Here is a 19507-nt window from a genome sequence, read left to right as displayed (position 1 = left end):
ACACATTATCCACAATGCACACGTAGGAAGAAACATCATAGAGAAATATATGGTGATACTATTTGAAATGTGTAAAATTATTCTTATTTAACAAATGTTGCATCACAAGGCTAAGATGGTGTGGCTTTAGAATGAGAATAGGCATAGGAAGATGTTTTTGTATGTAACAAAGGTTGGTTAATTAGGTTTTCAATTATGTATAGCTTTATTAGAATCTTATACCAAAGGAAAGTGTTTCTTACAATTATTGACTTTCAAAAGATGAGTAACCCTTGTCTCATTGCAATTATAAAGTTCTCTTTTGGTCTTAAGTTTAATGTTTTGAGTTTTCAATAAGCCTAGGTATTTATTTTACTTAAAACATTAATTAAACATAAACATAAATAATAATCATACATAATTTCTAAAAACAAAAATTGAAAATAATGATTTCTTTTGGTGCTACTTTTAATAATTTCTAAATTTATGTAAAACATTTAGATTAATGTATTATTAACAATATTCAACTTAATGATAACAAAAAAAGCTTATAATAATCTCAAAGGAAATAAGGTAAAATTAATAATCACATAATTTGAGTGCAAAATTGGGGAGCTCTAAGACTGTTAATCAAATTTTACAAGAAGAAGAAGAGAGCTGACCGTTGTGTGGCGCTTCGGAAAAAATACCCAATTCACTCTTCCTTCATTTTCAATTCCCATTTCCTTCAATTTTTTCAAATTCTCTTTGGAGCATTTAATCAAACACCTTCATCCTTTTCTATTTAATTTCAATTTCTATATATATGCACCTCTAATTCAAGCTGCTTTAACACCTCTTGGACTCCCAAGATCTTCTTCTTCTTCAATCCTTCTTTACTTCGTCTGGTGCGTTCTCAGCATTTCTCTGTTACTTCTTTTTTTTCTTTTTGGGGGGGCATATTTTCATGTTCTTTTTACATGTAAATTTATAGTCTTGTTTTCTTTTCTTGCTTTTTGGGCTTGTTTCTCATCTGGGTATGTTTCAAAATTTTATCTTTATGATTTATATTTATATATATAAAATTTGTGTTCTGCATATTGATCCTAATGATTTTATAAGATAGTAGTCGTGATTTGTAGATCATACTACTGTAGTTTCCGGAAATTTTTTCACTTTGCTTGATGTTAATTTGAAACTTTTTTTTTCAAATTTGTTTTCCGGAATCAATTTCTTTTGATGATGATATGTGCAGATTATGCTCCGTCATTCTGTGGTTTGTGCAAATTCGGGATATGCTGTGTTTACAGTTTTTGTAGAACAATGTACTTAAATTTAGTTTCAGCGTTTGGGTTTATGCAACTAGTGTATCTTCCTCAAATATAGATTTGTTTTTAGATTGAACTTGTTTGTACGTCTATTTGGTGAGTTGAGGTCCTGGCTTGATTGTTGTGTTTTGTGTAGTTCAGCGTCAGGGCTATTTCACCTTATGAACAGTATGCGAGATGAGAAAGAGGAAAATATGCGTCAAACTGGGAAGAAAGTTGCAATCCGTGCAGAATCTAGCAAATCCTGTTTTTCCAAGAGAGATACAGAATCTAGCAAATCCTGTTTTTCCAAGAGAGATACAGAATCAGAACTCATTGCATCATGGAAGCTAAAGAAAGGCAGCAAAATATCGAAGGTTGAAAAGCACAAATCTAAATCTCATGTAAAGACAACCAAGTCAACCCTGATAAAAAAGAAATTTCCTGAGTCTCCAAGCAAGGGAACAGGGAATGACTCTGGAAGCAAAAAATCCATTAGTAGAAAACTTCTGCATAAAAAGCTCGATAAAATCTCTTCCAAGAAGCTTGCATCTTTGAAGCTTCAAGGTAAAAGTTCCTCACTTGTTAATTCTAAGGGGCATGGAAAAGTAATTAATGGTGATGCTGAAACAAAGAATCAAACGAAGAAGAAGAAGAGGCAAAAGGAGAAGGTGGAGCAAGATGAAGCCTCACGCTTGCAGAGGAGAACAAGGTACCTATTGATTAAAATGAAGCTGGAGCAGAACCTCATTGATGCTTATTCTGGTGAAGGTTGGAAAGGTCAGAGGTATGCTTAGTTTTTCCCATACATTTGTGAAGAAAGAAGTTATAGATTGCTGTTGTTTTCATTATTATTTATTTTAAAGATGACTGGTTTAGGTGAGTTGAACTTGGTAGTAGTTTTTTGCTTAATAGATGATTCAGATGGGAAAAAGCTTAGTTTATTCTTCTTCATATTTGAATTTCATCCACAGCCGAGAAAAGATAAAGCCAGAGAAGGAACTGCTGCGTGCAAAGAAGCAGATACTCAAGTGTAAACTTGGAATTCGTGAAGCTATTCGGCAGCTTGATTCTCTTAGTTCAGTCGGATGTATTGAAGGTTCTGTCATTGCTCCAGATGGATCTGTTCACCATGAACATGTAAGATCACTTAACTGCATTTGTTATTCTAATATAAAGGGATATAAATATCTTAACATTAGATTGCTTAGAGACAGGCCATTGCAACCTTTTAGAACTCCCAAGTTTCTGGTTGCTGGATAGTGTGAATTTGTTTGTTCTCTAATTTCACTTTGGAGTAAATACTGGGCCTCAAAATTGATTGGAATTAGGGGATGATATAATAAAGAAACCAATTTTTCCGAGGCAAATAGTAACTCTTTATCTATTTTTGTTTCAAAGCATTATAGAACTTCTATTATTCTGGGTCAAATTCTAGTTTTTCAGAGTATCCTTAAATATCAAACCACTAATATAAGCTGACAACTTGTAATGCAGCTAGGAAGACCCTGAATTGATTGATCATTTTTATACTTTGAATTTCATATTTGTGCTTAGCTTAGTTGCTTTTCTACATCTAGATTATCTGCGCCAAGTGCAAGTTGCGAGAAGCCTTCCCAGATAATGACATTGTACTCTGTGATGGAACATGTAATTGTGCTTTCCACCAAAAATGCCTTGATCCTCCATTGGACACTGAGTGCAGTAAGTTCAATCATTTTTATTTGAATTGGTGTACCAAATTATGAATAAGGGGTGTCTTCATTTTTTAATTGATAATCTACAGTACCTCCAGGAGATCAGGGCTGGTTTTGCAGATTTTGTGAATGTAAGATGGAAATAATAGAGGCTATGAATGCTCATATCGGGACCTGCTTCTCTGTTAACAGCAATTGGCAGGTTATTAGAATTTTCTTGAGTTATATAATTTGAATTTCCTGCTGTAATAATGAATTCATTCCATTTTATAGGATATTTTCAAAGAAGAAGCTGCTTTTCCTGATGGTGGGAGTGCATTGTTAAATCAAGAAGAAGATTGGCCTTCAGATGATTCTGAAGATCATGATTATAATCCAGAAAGGAGGGAGAACAGCTGCAGCATCAGTGGGGCGGAAACTGATGATGATGCAAGCAGTTCTACCAGCTTGAGCTGGTCTTCAGATGGTGAAGCTTTTTCCAAATCTATGAGGTGGGAGATGGAGGGCAATGACAATAAGCAGTATTCAGGTGATAGTAGTATAGGTTCTGATGAAAACAGTGATGGGGAAATTATCTGTGGCCGTCGACAGCGAAGGACAGTCGATTATAAGAAGTTATATGCTGTGAGTATATGATACTTATTTAAAATTAAGGATTAAATCACTTCTTTTTTTTCTTTTTTTTATCATTTTATTTTCTTCCCCGGAGCATTAAGTAATTTCATGTGCTCATTAAAGACAGTTATCTAGAAACAAGTGGAATTGTGTTACATCTATGCTAGGAGTTCAAATATTGTTATTTTTTTATATCTCGAAAATGAATTCAAATAAAAGTTATATGGGGAGAAAAGGAAAATAAAATAAGAAATGACGAGGGAAACCAATAATAGTACAATTGAATATGAAAGGAAAAAGAAACAGAACGAAGATTCTGTTGGCACCTCCTCTCTTTTGATTTTAAAACTTAAGTTTCTTGATGTTATTAGGATCAGAGAGCTCTAATTTAGAGTCATTTTTCCTTAAAGATGCTTGGAAACACACCCTTTTGTCATTCATGATTAAATGGCTATAGAACTAATGCCAAAAGACAAGGATGTAGCAAATAAGTATGCCATATTAATCTAAATCTTAAATAGTATCTCATTTGAAATTAGTAGTTGGCTTACTATTTCTCGTGCAGCTCTTTTATTTCAATGGATGCCTAATATTTTGCTGTATAGTAAAATATGAGTTTTTCTTGTTTCTTTGTGATAGGAAATGTTTGGAAAGGATGCTTTGGCATATGAGCAGGTTAGTGAAGATGAAGATTGGGGTCCTGCAAAGAGAAGACGGAGAGAAAAGGAGTCAGATGCGGTGAACACCCTTATGACTTTGTATGGAAGTGAGGAAAAATGCCCAAATGTTAAAGCCATAGAAGTGAAGGAGAAACTTTCTTCTGATGCAAAAATTAGGAGGCCATTCTTCAGAATTCCTCCCAATGCAGTTGAGGTAATATACAATTTGATTCTTCACACAAACTGAGCACTTTTCAGTCCTAATTATTTTGAGGTAATGTTTTCAGCACTATGCTTAATCATCCTTTCCCTTGTCTGCTTCTCCAGAAGCTTCGCCAAGTGTTTGCTGAGAATGAACTTCCCTCTAGAACTGTCAAGGACAACCTTTCCAAAGAGTTGGGTCTTGAACGTGAGAAGGTAATAACCTAAGCTATCAGGAAGAAAGTACTAAAAAGTAGTTCTGTAACAGTCGTTCTTAGATCAAATACTTCTTAAGCAAGTTTTTTTGAATATTTGACATGGTAAATTGACTTATTTTGTATTCCTTAAAAGCAGGCAATACTGTTTCTTTTTCATGCATGTGTTGCATTGGTTGCATGAGTTCAATATTGGTAGTTTTTCTGTTCTAACAAAACCATTTTCATCCAACATCTTGGAGTACATGGAGCTTAGTTGCCTGATCCAATTATATTCAGTGCAATTAAACTATTATATTTAGTATGGACTGTCATGAATTGGGTGAGCATCACATGATTGGAGAGAATTATTAATTAAGATGGCAAGTGGTTGTAGGAAGTGGCAAAATTGCAAAGGAAAATCGATCAATGGTGGATAGCATCATATTCTGGATTAGCTCACCAGAAACTGTCTTGTATTCTGATAGCCCTTTATTTGTTGCAATATTTATTTATTTTTAATCTTAGTTGCAATTTGCAGGTTAACAAATGGTTTAAAAATGCAAGATACATTGCGCTAAAAACAAGAAAGGTGAGATGATATTTCATGTTCTTCAATTGCTAATGTTTCTCTTGTTCTTTGTAGCATCAGCTCATCTCCTTATTCATAGTAATTAACTTTTCATATAATACCATCCCTTTTGCAAAAAGAATGAAATATGATGCACTTTATTTTGCAAATAATCTTCAGAACTGATGAAAAAGATGATACTTTCCACTTTCTTCTTGATATTTATTAATTACTTTTGTTCTTTTTTGTGTAATTTGCACCGTAGGCAGGACTTTTTTATTTTTGATTCGATAAATCATAGGGAGATTGAACTGGTAGCTTTAGGATTTTTCCTATGGGTAGAATTTTAGGTTTGGGAGTTTTTCTTTTTTTCTTTTTTTAACTATGAGTTCTCTTGCACAATAGGTAGAGGAAGGAAACCAACTTCATAATGCTCCTAAAATCTCCAATGAACCGAGATTGAAAGATGCCTTAAAAGAAAATGTGTTATGCACACCAAAGAATGTGAAGAGGATCAAACAGAGAAAGGATTCAAAATCGCTGAGCAGTGGCTTGAAGAAAAATCAACACAAAAGACCTTTAGAATCACCTGCAAATAGCAATCAGGTATGCTTCAGCTAAATTCCTGGTTCTTTCTCTATTTCCTGCTCTTTCTTTCTTTCATTTTACCTCTTTCTGCAAATTGGAAGTAGCTTTAGGTGGTTGGTATTATGTAGGATCACTCGAGTTAGGGTTGACTAAGTAGACTGAGTAAAAGTTTGCATCATAAACTGATTGAAATTATTCGGTGGTGTCCAAAGTAAAAGTTCAAAAGATACTCCTGGTACTGGGTGAAGTATGTCTCTCAAATTAGACATTCACCCATGGTGCAGATCTTTTTTTCCCCACCTCAATATTTGATATTATATTGTGAAGCTGTCAGATATCATTTTCTACACGCAACACCTGATCTTAAGATGAAAAAAAAAAAATTCTTTAAATGCCATGCAACTGAAATGGGGATGCAATTGATACTGTGCAACATTTTCCATATAGAAGATTTAAAACATAAGAACGGGTTGTTCGTGATTAATCAAGATTCTAGTAATGATGCTGATTTGGTTGGTTTTATATGTAACTTGGGCTTGTATTGGTTTAGGGTTTCTAGTCATACAGAACCATTGAAGTGCAGTTATGAAACTTTATTGCTTCTGTTTTTTAATAAATTCGGTTCATATCAGGTAAGTGTTGAGTTGAGCGACGATGTGAGCTTAAAGAAGCTTCTTAAAGCAAAAACAAAGAAGGACAAGAGAAAGGTCAATTTTATGACTGGCATCGGATTACAAGCAGCTGAAGCAGAGATGGAAAGACTTTGTAAGGTTAAGGATAGACTAGAATTTTTGAAAGAGACATTATCCAGAGTTCAAAATAGAAATGGTAGGAAGTCAAGTAAAAGCCATGTACATGATGAGTCTGTGATTTATGTTCCACTAGCAGAACTAAGGGAAAAAATTTGACATTGTTGAAGTTATCTATTAATTGCAAGCATTTTTTCTACAGTTTTGCAGGTGGTAATTTCAATGTAGCTTCTTTTCTTTTGGTTCTCTTTGTTATTTTCTTATTTTAGTTGGTTCAATCTGCACTTGTTTTTCTATAGCTTGATAGCAGTAGAGCTTCTGTTAGGCCTAGAGAGTCCCTCAACTGTTATCCCTGTCGTTTCACTGATTTTCCAAAATCAGCATTTTCTTCCAAGATTTTAATACTGTTTTTAACTGGAACCCCCTGCAGGTTTAATAAAATGACAAAATTTCTCTTGAGATTTCAGAAGTTATATATACCTCCCTGTTGCTAGAGAATCGTTAGTGTACTGTTTAGAATTTATAATATGATGGGTTAATGAATATTTACTTAATTGCTCATTTGCCATTTATTTTAACATAAAAAGTTGATGGTGAGAGGTTTTCTGTCATTATTATAACTATGAGGGGATTTTGGTTATTATGTTATTAACCCATTTTATGATGTACGTAAATGGTATTCTTTTTCCTTATCAACTGGGATTAAAGCGGAATAAAAATATCTTATTTTATAATCTTAGATATTTTTTAAAAATATTTTAGGTTAATTATTTGTAATTTGCTTTCAAAAAGTGAGATTTTAAATTAACTTGTGTCGATGAGATTTTACATTCAACTTAGATGGCATCCAAACTCTTAATTCTTTTCTTTTTTCCTGTCCCCCCTCATTCTTTCCTTCCCTCTTTTCTCCCCACCTTTTCCTTTTTTCCCCCACCAAACTCCAATTCCAAATTTCTTCAAATGCTCTCATGGCTGCCTCATAACCTAACAAAACCCTCTTTCTTTCCTTTTTGCTTCCTCACTAACCATTGGATGGACTCTTCAAAGAAGATGGTTAAAGTCAATGTTGATGCGAAGTTGGTTGCTTTGCGGGTGGCAACCAGCTCGTGGTGGTCTTTGATTGTTAGGTTTGTGGGTGGCAGCCGGTTTGTGGTGGTGTGGGTTGTTGGGTCCACAGGGTGGTTACGTGAGAATGGAGTTGTTGGGTTCGCCAATTTGGTGGCCAACGGTGGTGTGGGGTTGAATGAGTTTGATGGCTTTTGCGTCGGTTAGTGAAGAAAGGAAGGGGAGAATGAAAACAAAAAGAAAGAAGGGGAGGAATAGGATAAAGCAAAAAAGGTAAGAAGGGGGGAGAAGAAACAATGTTTGATTTAATAAAATAAACTAAAGGGAAGAATTAAAAATTAGGAGTATGAGAGGAAGAGTATTTACATGAATCACAATGGTGGATTGGGAAGAAGAAGAATTAACATGTAAGTATGTAACTATATTTGAAATCTAATCTTTGGCAGCACATCACAAAAAGAAAAAAAAATTGAACAGTGTTATTTAAGCTTCTCAATTTTCTTGTAAGCCTATGTAAACTGTTATTATAAAATCAATTGTCTTATTTAATAATTTTATATAATCATTAATAATTTTAATTCCCAAAATAACAATAACAAAAATATAAAGAATACACTAGACTACTAAATCTAGCATGGTTAAATTAGATTGTAAAATTATATTATTTTACGACTAAATTTGTTCTCTTAAATAAAACTTTTACATTTAAAACTTGGGAGAAAATGAGTGATACTACACATGGCAAATTCATATTCCTATCTTAAGGCAAAGATCTCCGTTTTGCAACAAACCATGGCAAAGTTCAAGGTTGATGTCAACAAGAAGGTAACAACAATAATGAAAGATGTTACTACCTTGACAGAAACGTTTTAAGGCCAAGTTCTGGAGCGAAAGCCTTTTGACGGCCGAAAGAGTTCCCACAGCAAGTTCTTCAAGCCAAGGCTGCTCAGCTGCCATGACCGGCGTGATTAGAAGCCTGCATCTCTACTTGCTCTATAATAGAGAGTAATAGTTAGTTGCCAATAGTNGGCAAATTCATATTCCTATCTTAAGGCAAAGATCTCCGTTTTGCAACAAACCATGGCAAAGTTCAAGGTTGATGTCAACAAGAAGGTAACAACAATAATGAAAGATGTTACTACCTTGACAGAAACGTTTTACGGCCAATTTCGGGAGTTGACATACCAACAGCCTCTGAAACGTTTGCCTCCAAGATCAAAGTTCTGGTTCTGGCGCCAAAGCCTTTTGACGGCCGAAAGAGTTCCAACAGCAAGTTCTTCAAGCCAAGGCTGCTCAGGTGCCATGACCGGCGTGATTAGAAGCCTGCATCTCTACTTGCTCTATAATAGAGAGTAATAGTTAGTTGCCAATAGTCATCCTGCTTAGATTTGAATTAATCAATTTTCCATTTTCCCACTTTCCAAATTTAATTTGCCATCACTTTTACTTGGCAAACAGTTGGATTACTTGTATATCTTCAACAGATGAAAATCCTAACAGCTATTAACTTTTTCTTTTTCTTTTACACAACTGTTACCAGGAGCTTGAATAATACTATTAAGTAGAAAAGAAAATGGAAGAAAAGGTGAGGACATGACGCCTACCGCAGAAAAGCCAGCAGCCTCATTTATATGTGATACTTTAATACCTTCCATTCCATCTAATAACAATTAGAATACAACTCTGAAATTCATACTCTTGGATTTTTCCGACAGATAATGAACAAAATACATCCAAGGCAAGTTGTGTGGATACTTCCGGCAAAATTATCGAGCATTTTGAGTGTCTCCATTTGTTACTTTCTCTGTAAGGTCTTGAGAGCCACCACTCTTTGTGCGCTCCAGTTTTCGTCGTTTGGCAGCTAGCCGAGGCCTCAGCTACAGACAGTATGAAATGTTAATGGCCAAAGATAACAAGAAACTAACAGATGTACAAAAAGCCGTCAACATCCCCAATTAAAAAGCACCATTAGACTGACATAAATAAATTAGTAAGATTTTTTCATTGCAAAGAAAAGACAAACCATCTAATATTAGCTCTATTGCAAATAACGACATTAAATTAAACTTGTTCTTTATCCTAGTACACTATCGACATTCTGGTATAGTAATCCTTCTTAAATGTTCCAATCAATGAAAAAAGAGGAATGGGAAAACTCTAAACAGGCAATGGACTAAGGCAGTTTCCAATTGGATATTTCTCTAATAGATTGAATTGGTTGCTTAGGACACTTTTACAAGTGTGACCAATGAAGAATAAACAGGACAGAATAAGGGGAGAAGAAAGAGGAGAGCATCAAACAGAAAGAAATATGGGTATATAGAGGAATATAAAATGGAGGAAATAACAAAGAAATCAACGTTCAATTTTCCATGTCATCATCATGTCTCCAATTAAAAAACATAAAGATCCTATCTAGAATAGTGGCCAAGAGTAACACAAAAAAGTCTTAAATACCATTTGACATATCAAACCCTAACCAGGTGCTAAACTGTGACCATGACACTTCATAATACAATTGTAAAGGAATTCACTTGCATGCTTCTTTACATATAATAAACTACATCATTGGGTCTAGATTTTTAGGAGTGTCAGGTTCAACATCTCATGTCCAGTTCCATGTTTTTTAAAGACTGTAATTATGTAAATAAGTCCAAAATACGATATTCCTTATTTTCTTATGCCTCTTCTAGCAGTCTCAAGATAATGAAGGACTAACCTTGAAGAAAAAAAATATCATTCTGTAAAGAGGAAATGAAGAGTATAGGCAATCTTTGCAACACAGAAGGTTAAATGATATGTAATCCAAGTTCTAACTTCTAATATTTATAATGCTTCCCTTCAGTTCAGCAAAAAGATATGGGAAGTGCTTTTGTACGCTGTTCTATTAATAGGCATTCTCATTAACAAGGATACTGTTTCTTTTCAATTGCTCTAGTCAAACATCATTAGTCATTGTTTGAAAAATTAGTTTGTTTCAAGCTATCTGGTATATCTTACAATACTTAACATCCATTCACATATAGGCCTGAGAGTAAGACGGACAGCAGTGAATATGGCTAAAGGAGAGGCAGAGGAATCAACAAACTCAATGACTACAAGTATTCTACTTGTAGATACATTCGTCCAACAAAAAATATTTATGAAAAAAATTCATCCCACATACATTAAACACATGAATAGAAGGCCCAACAGCACCTATGGCACCTTTTACCTAATATTTACTAGATATCATAAATGAGAAAGGTGAAACATACCATCTCAACATATTTTAGTTGCTTTAAGACTTCTTCTGTTTCTAGCTCCTGTGGAGAAAAACATAAAACAAAGTCATTTAATTAGAAACACAATATGAAACATATAAATGATAAATTAAGAAAAAATAATAAGATACAACAGACACCCCAAAAGAAATGACAGAATGACAGTAAAGGAAGCCACTCCACACTAATACCACACAAGAAGAAAAATTGTGGAACAGTAATTTAATGAAAGTTCTCAGGCTCAGAACTGATTTTATAATATTTTGCAACTTTATGTAGGAAAGTAGTATTTTGTTCAGAGTAAAAATTTCAATTTTCTCCAGGAAAATGATGAGAAATCCTTAATAAAATATAAAAGCAGACAAAAATAATTCTATAATCAGATTATAGGCCCATTTAAAAATCCATACAAGTCAGCAGGATGCACCGGGTCAATAAAACACAAATGGGTCTATTATGTTGACCCAAAATTGTCAGTTAATAAATGGACTGGTTCCCAGGTATTTATCACCAATGAACTGGTTCAACAAGCCCCTCTAGTTTGAATCTGATAAATGTGTTAAAACTTTTGACAAATGATTTCTCAATCTTGCAAGGTCAAAAGACATGTCAGGTTGTAAATAATCACTTGAGATATATTCAGTGTTATGCACAGCTCCCAACATAACATGATTAAGATTATGTGTCGATGCATACAACTTTACTTTCATTTCCATATGTTAAGGAATTCAAGACTTTCTCGGTCTTAGATATCCAATAAAATTCAGCTAGCACTACTCTTAATGTAAGTCGTTAGGCCAAAGGCAATTCAAAACTGTAAAGATACCTGAGGTGCAGCACAATCAGCAAGAGCTGGATTCCAAAGGACAGAGCAAAAGCACTCCCAGTCATCTGTTTGGACTTCAAAAAGTGGAGCCCTATGGTATCACAAAAGTACTAGATATTAAGCAACTTAAGCATAAATGGAAATTTTACATCTGACACATCAATTTCAGCAAATAAATGAACCAATGTGAAGAGCGACAACAAAAGTAAAAGAAAAAGAACAATACTCTGGCAAGCTTATAATATTCATTGCATACCGCTCCACAAATAAATAAAAGAAAATATGCTGGAAGAAAAACCTGAAGATGAGTTTCTTTAATGGTTTATCATTAATTAAACCAGTAGATGAACATTTATGAAAGGGTCCAAGGTCGCAACTGATCAAAGACTCCTGGAAAGGAAAACGAGCTCAGTTTCTTACCATAGGAAACCCAGAATGTTCATCTACTGGTTAATTGTAATTATTATTCCTACCACTGGGCAGTCAAACATTAATATCTTTAAAAATTCAGGATCTCTGGAAAAATAGTAATTTACACTCTTACTAATAAAATGGAAGTTGCATTGCTTTTGACTTTAGGTTGGCCGTCAGATGCACAAAAGCGTGTACTTTGCATATACATCTGAATCCAGTTTGAACCAAATATAGCTTAATCATGCAAGTGTTTTGTATTATCCGTATAGAAGAAAAGTATAATGGTACACCTGTGACAAGTATAGTATGTATGCAGAAGACAATTCCATTCACATTGCCATATTAGTGCAAGAACAGTAGGTTATGGGGGTCAAGCAGGGAACTTGTAGCGAACCAGAAAGTATATAACTCCCCTCTCTTCTGGGACCCACTTCTAGGTTATATAAATAAATATCTCATACCAATATGAATATCATGTTCTCCAGAGCAGGTCCTTTAAAACACATAAAAGTATCCATTTCAAATAGTATTGATAACAGCTTCTTATCCATAAAATTTAAACCAAGAATAAATCAGATTTAATCAATTATAAGATTATTCAACTATTATCCAGATAACCTCATAACCAAATCAAAACCCTTCAAAAAATTTCCATTCAAATATGTCCATCAAGCAATATAAACCCAAAAGCAAAAGCATAATCACCTATGTAACTGTTTGGTTTACCTGCGCCACTTTCCACAGACAGTTGAGTCGACACTTTCCCCTATACCGTCTATAACCTGTCTACATTGAAGCCAATTCCCTATAGGACTGAGTTCTGAAGGCTTGGCGGAATTTAACATCTATAAAGAGACAGAAAAAGGAAGGAAAAAAATAGAAGTCAAGAGATGTTACCACTGCAACAGGTAGCAAAAGGAAATACTAGTAAGACAAATTGAGACATTACTTGCAAATTAAGACACACTGATTGATTAAACACCAATGGTTCACCAACAGCATCAACATCACTGCATCCAACCAAACGGCAAGAACATGTTATAAGCAACAAGGACAAGAAACATAGATCAAAGAATGCATATACTAGACATTACGCTTCTTACATTAAGTTTTCCAATATATAGATATTTACTTGAAGGAAATTATGTATAAAGGAAAGTAATACCAAGAAAGAAAGAAAACATCATACTGCCAAGCAAACAAACAATGTAAGGGGCAAAAGAAGAAGAGAAAAACATTAAGTATACTATCATCGGCGATATCTTTATCCCCCTCAATATTGATAAAGTGATAGCTTCAAAGAACATATTCAAGTCTTTAAGTATCAACAGCAATAGTCCAGACTTCTGATAAGGAAACCGCAAAAGAGAGAATGGTCTGAAAATATAACATCTCATAGTGCTTGAAATACCAGTACCGGGGGGAAGGGGGGAGAGTGGTGTTATGATGAAAATCAATATGAAGATATGAATAAAATAACTAAAAAGAAAGATTATGGGGCCACACAATTTATGGCCGATTTTCGGGTCATATGGATAGAAAAAAAAAAAAGCGAAAAGAATTTTATAACTAAAAAGAAAAGGATGAGACCTATCACTTATGGGATAAAGCCAAGCTGTGGGCTTCTGTGTCATCTAAATTTCAAGACATGCCCTTTTTTCTTTATTCTTCACAACAGGTAGGCACAGTGAATTGACTAAGGATGTTTAGTCTTAGCTGTTTCTTTTTGGCTGATTTAAGGACAATTACAATGTCCTGAGCTGTATATTCTGAATTTTGATTAGTTTAGTTTTCCTAATCCATGCATGTACTGTTTACTACAGACAGCTTGTTCATTGTTTTGAAAATCATTTTGCAATTAATAAAGCTTTCGATTTTTATTTTTTTTTAACAAAAAAAGGGTCCTATAATAATAGTACCTATTGCTGAAAATGAAAATTGACAATAAAAGGCATTTTGAAAGTCTCATCAGANGACCTATCACTTATGGGATAAAGCCAAGCTGTGGGCTTCTGTGTCATCTAAATTTCAAGACATGCCTTTTTTTCTTTATTCTTCACAACAGGTAGGCACAGTGAATTGACTAAGGATGTTTAGTCTTAGCTGTTTCTTTTTGGCTGATTTAAGGACAATTACAATGTCCTGAGCTGTATATTCTGAATTTTGATTAGTTTAGTTTTCCTAATCCATGTATGTAGTGTTTACTACAGACAACTTGTTCATTGTTTTGAAAATCATTTTGCAATTAATAAAGCTTTCGATTTTTATTTTTTTTTAACAAAAAAAGGGTCCTATAATAATAGTACCTATTGCTGAAAATGAAAATTGACAATAAAAGGCATTTTGAAAGTCTCATCAGAATTAGCACAGATGCTATGACCTATTTCTTCCGCCACTCTCTAACACATGGGTCAAAGATTTTTCAAGCAAAGTCCAATTGGCCTCCAACCCTGCACTGTTGAATCATGTTAAGTAAACCTTTGCACAAACTCTTACCACAGCATTTTCTACATTGAAACAATTTAACTTACCTCCCAATAAAATATAACTCTCCTGGAGAAGGATATACTTATTAAATATTTTTTGAGGAAAAAAAAAAAAAAGGAATACTGTTGCCTTGTCTTACAAATTGATTTTACTTTCCAAAACAAGTTTTATAAGGGAAAGGGACAAATCATTAAAAACCAACTGCATTTCTTCACTCTATGAGTAGCTGCCCACAAAAAGTTTCATGTGTGACATTATGCATGATGATGAAATTGTATATCACATGATGTATCTACTTGCAAAATTCAAGAACATAACGATTAAAGAAGATGCATACTCATTAATTGGGCCCGACCAATCTGGGACTTCTGCTTGAAAACCTTTCCCGACTCGAACACTTGAGGAATACGGCTCAGAATCCCTCAACAGTGATTCTATAAGATTGAAGTCACTTTTGAATGATGCTTTTCGGCATCTTCCCAACTCGCTGATAATATTCGGTAATTTTCTGATGTTCATCTCCTTTAGAATTTTATCTTTCTTTTTCAAGCATGAATTGCAGAACCATTCATCAATTGGAATGTCCTTCATACGAGGATTACAGCAAGATACATGATATGCCTCTTCACAGTTATCACATATTAGCAATTTTAGAGTACTTTCTGAAAGACCACAAACTTTGCATGACCGGGAACAGCTACCACTACCACTCTTCTCCTCCATGCCTTTTGCAGATGTACATGTCTGGCTAGGCCGAAATCTTTCAAGCAGTCCCTTGCTTTTCAGTATGGAGATGCAAAGATCCTTTGCTGATAAATCTTTGCCCATGACCTCTAAAACTGCTACACTAGAGGAGGAACACTCACCAGTGTCATCAACTTCAGTCTTCATGGAAGCAGAAACAAGATCCATATTTGACTTTGATGACGAGCAACTGTCATTTATACTGTGAACCTCCACCATTTTCTGCTTGCTACTTTTGGGTGCTCCATCAGAAACATGCTCTCCCTGAACAGAACCAGATCTTAAAAGATATGGCTCGCTATTGGGAGGCATGACAAGAGATTTAATGGCTTCAGTTTCAACCACAGCCTGAGGATCTATATGTTGTTCTTGCGTTGCCACTGAAAGAGCATTAGAGCTCAGAACTGAAAGACAATCATCAGTTCTCTTTTTGTTTAAGGAGTCACGTGTAGAAAAAATGGCAACAGAATTCCCACGTAGCTTCCTTCGCCGGTATACAAAGTTTGGTGCAGTACTTTCAGACATTGTGCAGACAGTTGAGTGCTGGGAATTTCTAGTAAAACTTAAGGGGCATGACATATCAGCATTTTGTTTTTCCTCTGTGACTGAAAGAGCTTTTCTGCAGCAACTGCAACAATGTTCATCGCATTTGGGACACATCTGCCATGTTTCAGTCGTAGGCAACCAATCACATACAGAATGTTGTTTTCCATGGTCAGATACATGAAAAAGGCAGCTTCAATTGAACAAGGAAAAGAACTCTGTAACAGCATTTTCACCTGAAACAACTCTATGTCTCTGAGGATGAAGCTTATGATCTCCCAAATGATGCAACTGAAATTCCCTTCACATTCAAATATATATTTCAAATTCAACACAAAGGATATGCCACGCATACACGGACTTTAATCCTGATCATTGTACAAAACAAAAGAAGCCAAGGGGTCAGTATGATTGGGAAAATCTAGAGATCCAATAACTCTCCCACTTTTCTATATAGTTCTGCTCCCATAAACTAGTTCAGGAATCTAGAAAAAACTCAAGCCAAATGTGGTCATGCATCCCACAAAGATATGCAACCATTACAAAAGTACTCCAATCAGCTAATCATATTACCAAAGCTGACTAGGAAATCTTTCACAAGTAGCATGACAAAACCAAACTAATATGAACAACTTTTTTCAACAACATAATGGCGCGTCTTGCAGTCAAGCTCCCTTCTGCCTACACCAAGAGTACCTAGTATTTTATTTTATTTTACTTTCTATGATTATAACAATGATATTCTATGATAGCCTGTCTCCTTATCATGTTTATACAGCCAACAAAATTAAAACCCATGAAACCTAGATATCAGGCATCCTTAGAACTAGATCAAAATCCATGTCAAGAAATAAGGAGAAAAACTGATGTAAATATGAATTACAAGCAAGTAATTACATCTGGAAGAAAAATGAAGAGAATCACATAACCAAGAACCCTACTTACTCTTCTTGGTATTTCAAAAGATTGGCAAGCACCAGAAACATGGAATTACAATCTAAAGTTTCATCATTCTGTGACATGGGCAAAACAAAAGGCTGAATTTTAAGGTTACCAGTAATATTGGTTTACTGATGGCAATTTATGGGCTGTGGGTTTCAGGTTTACGTACCCCAACCCACATTCATACTAATTCATTGTAATGTCTACTGTAATTATGTATTTGAAGTTTTGTCATCATAATATATTTTTAAAGAATGGTTTTTGGCATAATGGCAATAAAGTTTATTACAAATAATTAAATAGATAAATTTTTATTATTTATCTAATTTATTTAAAATACATAATGTGAAAGAATCACTTTATTTAGAGTACTTTCTAATCTTCCATAGCTGTCAACTTTTATAATCAATTATGAGCCTCCCAATTTTTAGGTGTTGCATGCCTTAAAGATAAAATTCTCAGATATAGTTAGAAAAAAGGGTATCATTTACAAAATTGCATTACAAGGCAACAATGGTGCATATAACAACCAATTTGTAAAATCTAATGGAGATCTTGGATGAAGAAATGAATTTTAATTTCACAGGAGAGCATCACGAAACAAAAAGCATTACATGCTGACAGCAGTTCATATAACACAATCAATTCTGTAATAGAAAGGGAAATCTTAGATGAAAAAAAAATATGACTTGAACTAACTTATCGCATCCTCAGAGTATATAGAAAACCTTCAACTATGCCTTCATATTCACTAAGAACCAATACACTGTTAAACTAAACCAAACCAAACCAATCTTCATAATTTAATTCCATTCAATTAGTTGAAGTATAGGTTCTGTTTCAATTTTATCCTGATATCAAAATTTAAACAACAAACAACAGCAATCAAATCCTATTATAATAATCCTGTCAATGGATAGTCACATTTCCTAATCAATTAGTCAGAATAGTGGTATTTATGCACCATTCTAGCTCTAATTCTAGCCTCCATACATAAACACAATTTATTTCAAATATTTTCTCTCATAACAAACAAATTAGCATTGGACACCCATATTATATTTCTTCTTATATTTTCTATAGTTGATACCCCAAAAGTCCCTTAATATCACTTCAAGTTTGAACAATGGATTACTGACAAACCAACAAACTATAATAGTTAAGAAACTAATTTAATATATTATTGCATATAGTTGGGCGAAAGTGTATGAACCTCCAACATCTTGCTGAGAAACGAAGTACCAATTGTTCAACCCCGGCCCCTTTCACCCTTGTGCTCTCTCTTTCATAGTGAATCTTAGCTTTTGCCAATCAACCTCATCACACCACAACCACCTCCATGCCACCATACCACACCACCCATACCACACCACCACCAATAGGACACTATTGCTACACATTCTCTCCCATACCTCTGTATCTCTCTACTTTGCCTAAACAGTTTTTTAGCATAAACTAAGAAATCAGCAATCATATGTCTGTATCTCACTTCCTTTTTTTTCAGAGTTTGGCATTATAAGATTCCTAGATTTAAGTGGTGAAAAAAAAATCACAAAATTTATTGGAACTTCCACAATTATTTTAATTTCTTTGTCCAGATCAAAGTCTTTCGAATCATGAACTAAAAACCTGACTAACCCTATTAAACTTAAGTGGTCTCAAGGCTTTGGTTTCAATCAAGAAGTCAGGATTCTTGTAAAACAGAATGTGATTGATAACGTTACTGGGTAATGAGACAAGTAACACACAACTTCCTGTGTTATATTTCGCGTTCTTTGCTGCAACTCATATTTTGTCTCAAGTTCACATTCAATATTTCAATTGTAACTTTCCGCCCTATATATCTCACATTTCAGTTATACATGCCCAAGTCTAGTAACGTTACCAAGCCAGTACCATAGTCAAATCCCAAATTCTTTCCTCCATCTTTTTCAAGATGAAAGTAGAACCCTAACTCTCCATCTTCAGCTTGAAAAGTAAGAACAAAAACGAAGGGTTAATTTTGCTAACAAAAATCTGGGAAATCTTTATTAATCCCAATAAACACTCATCAAATCTATTTCTTCCTATTAATGTGAACTTATTCATATCTTTCTATCTTAATTCCGGTCAAATTATTCATCCAAAACGCTATTTAATCAATGCCTGAACTTGAACAAAATCAGAAACAAACGAATTCGATATCAATGCAGAAATAAATTAAAGAGAGCAAAAAGGCAATATAATAATAAGAAGTAAAATAGATTAAAAAAAAAAAATTACCCAGATAAATTAAGCAAAGGGCTTCATTCTTTGAATGAGATCTCTGTCTTTAATGCCCACAAGAAAGCAGCGCCGTTTCAAAAGGTTGTGTTTGTTGAGCTAATGAATCCCCGCAAATGCACTACTTTCTCTTTATGTCTTTTAGTTTTTTGTTGTTTTGTTTTCCTGCACTGTCCTTCAAAAAGGAAAGGGAATTTACTTGTTTCAAAGTCTATTTCATTTTTCTCTCATTTTATTTGTAATCAGTCAATAGTCATTCATGATGGATGGCCTCATTTCCAAGAGTTAGATTATTTTTATTAAATGAGATAAAAAAGAATTGCTAATTTGGGATTTGTAAAAATATCCCAACGCCAAACTTGAACCAAAACCAAATTAAATTATCAATTTCAGTTAAGGTATATAGAATGATGCTATAGGTA

The 19507-nt window shown here is 34.2% G+C and overlaps 2 protein-coding genes across 6 annotated transcripts; one reads left to right on the top strand and one right to left on the bottom strand.

Annotated features, from left to right (window-relative positions):
• The first annotated feature begins 616 nt into the window (after positions 1 to 616).
• Positions 617 to 6774, top strand: LOC116129740 (pathogenesis-related homeodomain protein-like). 2 transcript variants are annotated; one of them, XM_031415456.1, is made up of 11 exons: positions 617 to 866; positions 1428 to 2052; positions 2240 to 2405; positions 2846 to 2969; positions 3052 to 3164; positions 3236 to 3586; positions 4217 to 4450; positions 4564 to 4653; positions 5173 to 5223; positions 5608 to 5808; positions 6423 to 6774. In XM_031415456.1, the coding sequence occupies exons 2-11, from the start codon at positions 1448 to 1450 to the stop codon at positions 6696 to 6698; spliced, it is 2211 nt and encodes a 736-aa protein (XP_031271316.1). In that variant the 5' UTR covers positions 617 to 866; positions 1428 to 1447; the 3' UTR covers positions 6699 to 6774. The 2 variants fall into 2 exon arrangements, with proteins under 2 accessions (XP_031271316.1, XP_031271317.1); XM_031415457.1 differs by having other exon boundaries at positions 1423 to 2052.
• Positions 6775 to 9137: 2363 nt separating this feature from the next.
• On the bottom strand, positions 9138 to 19285 carry LOC116129762. 4 transcript variants are annotated; one of them, XM_031415493.1, is made up of 8 exons: positions 19086 to 19285; positions 16118 to 16249; positions 14932 to 15998; positions 13057 to 13117; positions 12834 to 12952; positions 11694 to 11784; positions 10862 to 10909; positions 9138 to 9481 (listed from the first exon to the last, which is right to left on the bottom strand). In XM_031415493.1, the coding sequence occupies exons 2-8, from the start codon at positions 16232 to 16234 to the stop codon at positions 9371 to 9373; spliced, it is 1614 nt and encodes a 537-aa protein (XP_031271353.1). In that variant the 5' UTR covers positions 16235 to 16249; positions 19086 to 19285; the 3' UTR covers positions 9138 to 9370. The 4 variants fall into 4 exon arrangements, with proteins under 4 accessions (XP_031271353.1, XP_031271354.1, XP_031271355.1 ...); XM_031415494.1 differs by having other exon boundaries at positions 16118 to 16182; XM_031415495.1 differs by having other exon boundaries at positions 16118 to 16172.
• Positions 19286 to 19507: the final 222 nt, after the last annotated feature.

The sequence above is a fragment of the Pistacia vera genome, unplaced genomic scaffold (assembly GCF_008641045.1).
Source record: "Pistacia vera cultivar Batoury unplaced genomic scaffold, PisVer_v2 Contig213, whole genome shotgun sequence".
Classification (NCBI taxonomy): Eukaryota; Viridiplantae; Streptophyta; class Magnoliopsida; order Sapindales; family Anacardiaceae; genus Pistacia; species Pistacia vera.
The sequence above is the reverse complement of the archived record's forward strand: the minus strand, read 5'-3'. Positions and strand labels throughout refer to the sequence as shown.

Excerpts from the sequence above, each read along its gene's own strand:
- LOC116129740 (XM_031415456.1), top strand. The coding sequence starts at position 1,448 with ATGAACAGTATGCGAGATGAGAAAGAGGAAAATATGCGTCAAACTGGG. Across the intron at positions 2,406-2,845 it reads GATCTGTTCACCATGAACAT|ATTATCTGCGCCAAGTGCAA; the intron begins GTAAGATCACTT and ends TTCTACATCTAG. Across the intron at positions 3,587-4,216 it reads ATTATAAGAAGTTATATGCT|GAAATGTTTGGAAAGGATGC; the intron begins GTGAGTATATGA and ends TCTTTGTGATAG.
- LOC116129762 (XM_031415493.1), bottom strand. The coding sequence starts at position 16,234 with ATGCGTGGCATATCCTTTGTGTTGAATTTGAAATATATATTTGAATGT. Across the intron at positions 15,999-16,117 it reads GAGACATAGAGTTGTTTCAG|ATGTGTCCCAAATGCGATGA; the intron begins GTGAAAATGCTG and ends GAAACATGGCAG. Across the intron at positions 11,785-12,833 it reads GTCTGTGGAAAGTGGCGCAG|GGCTCCACTTTTTGAAGTCC; the intron begins GTAAACCAAACA and ends GTGATACCATAG.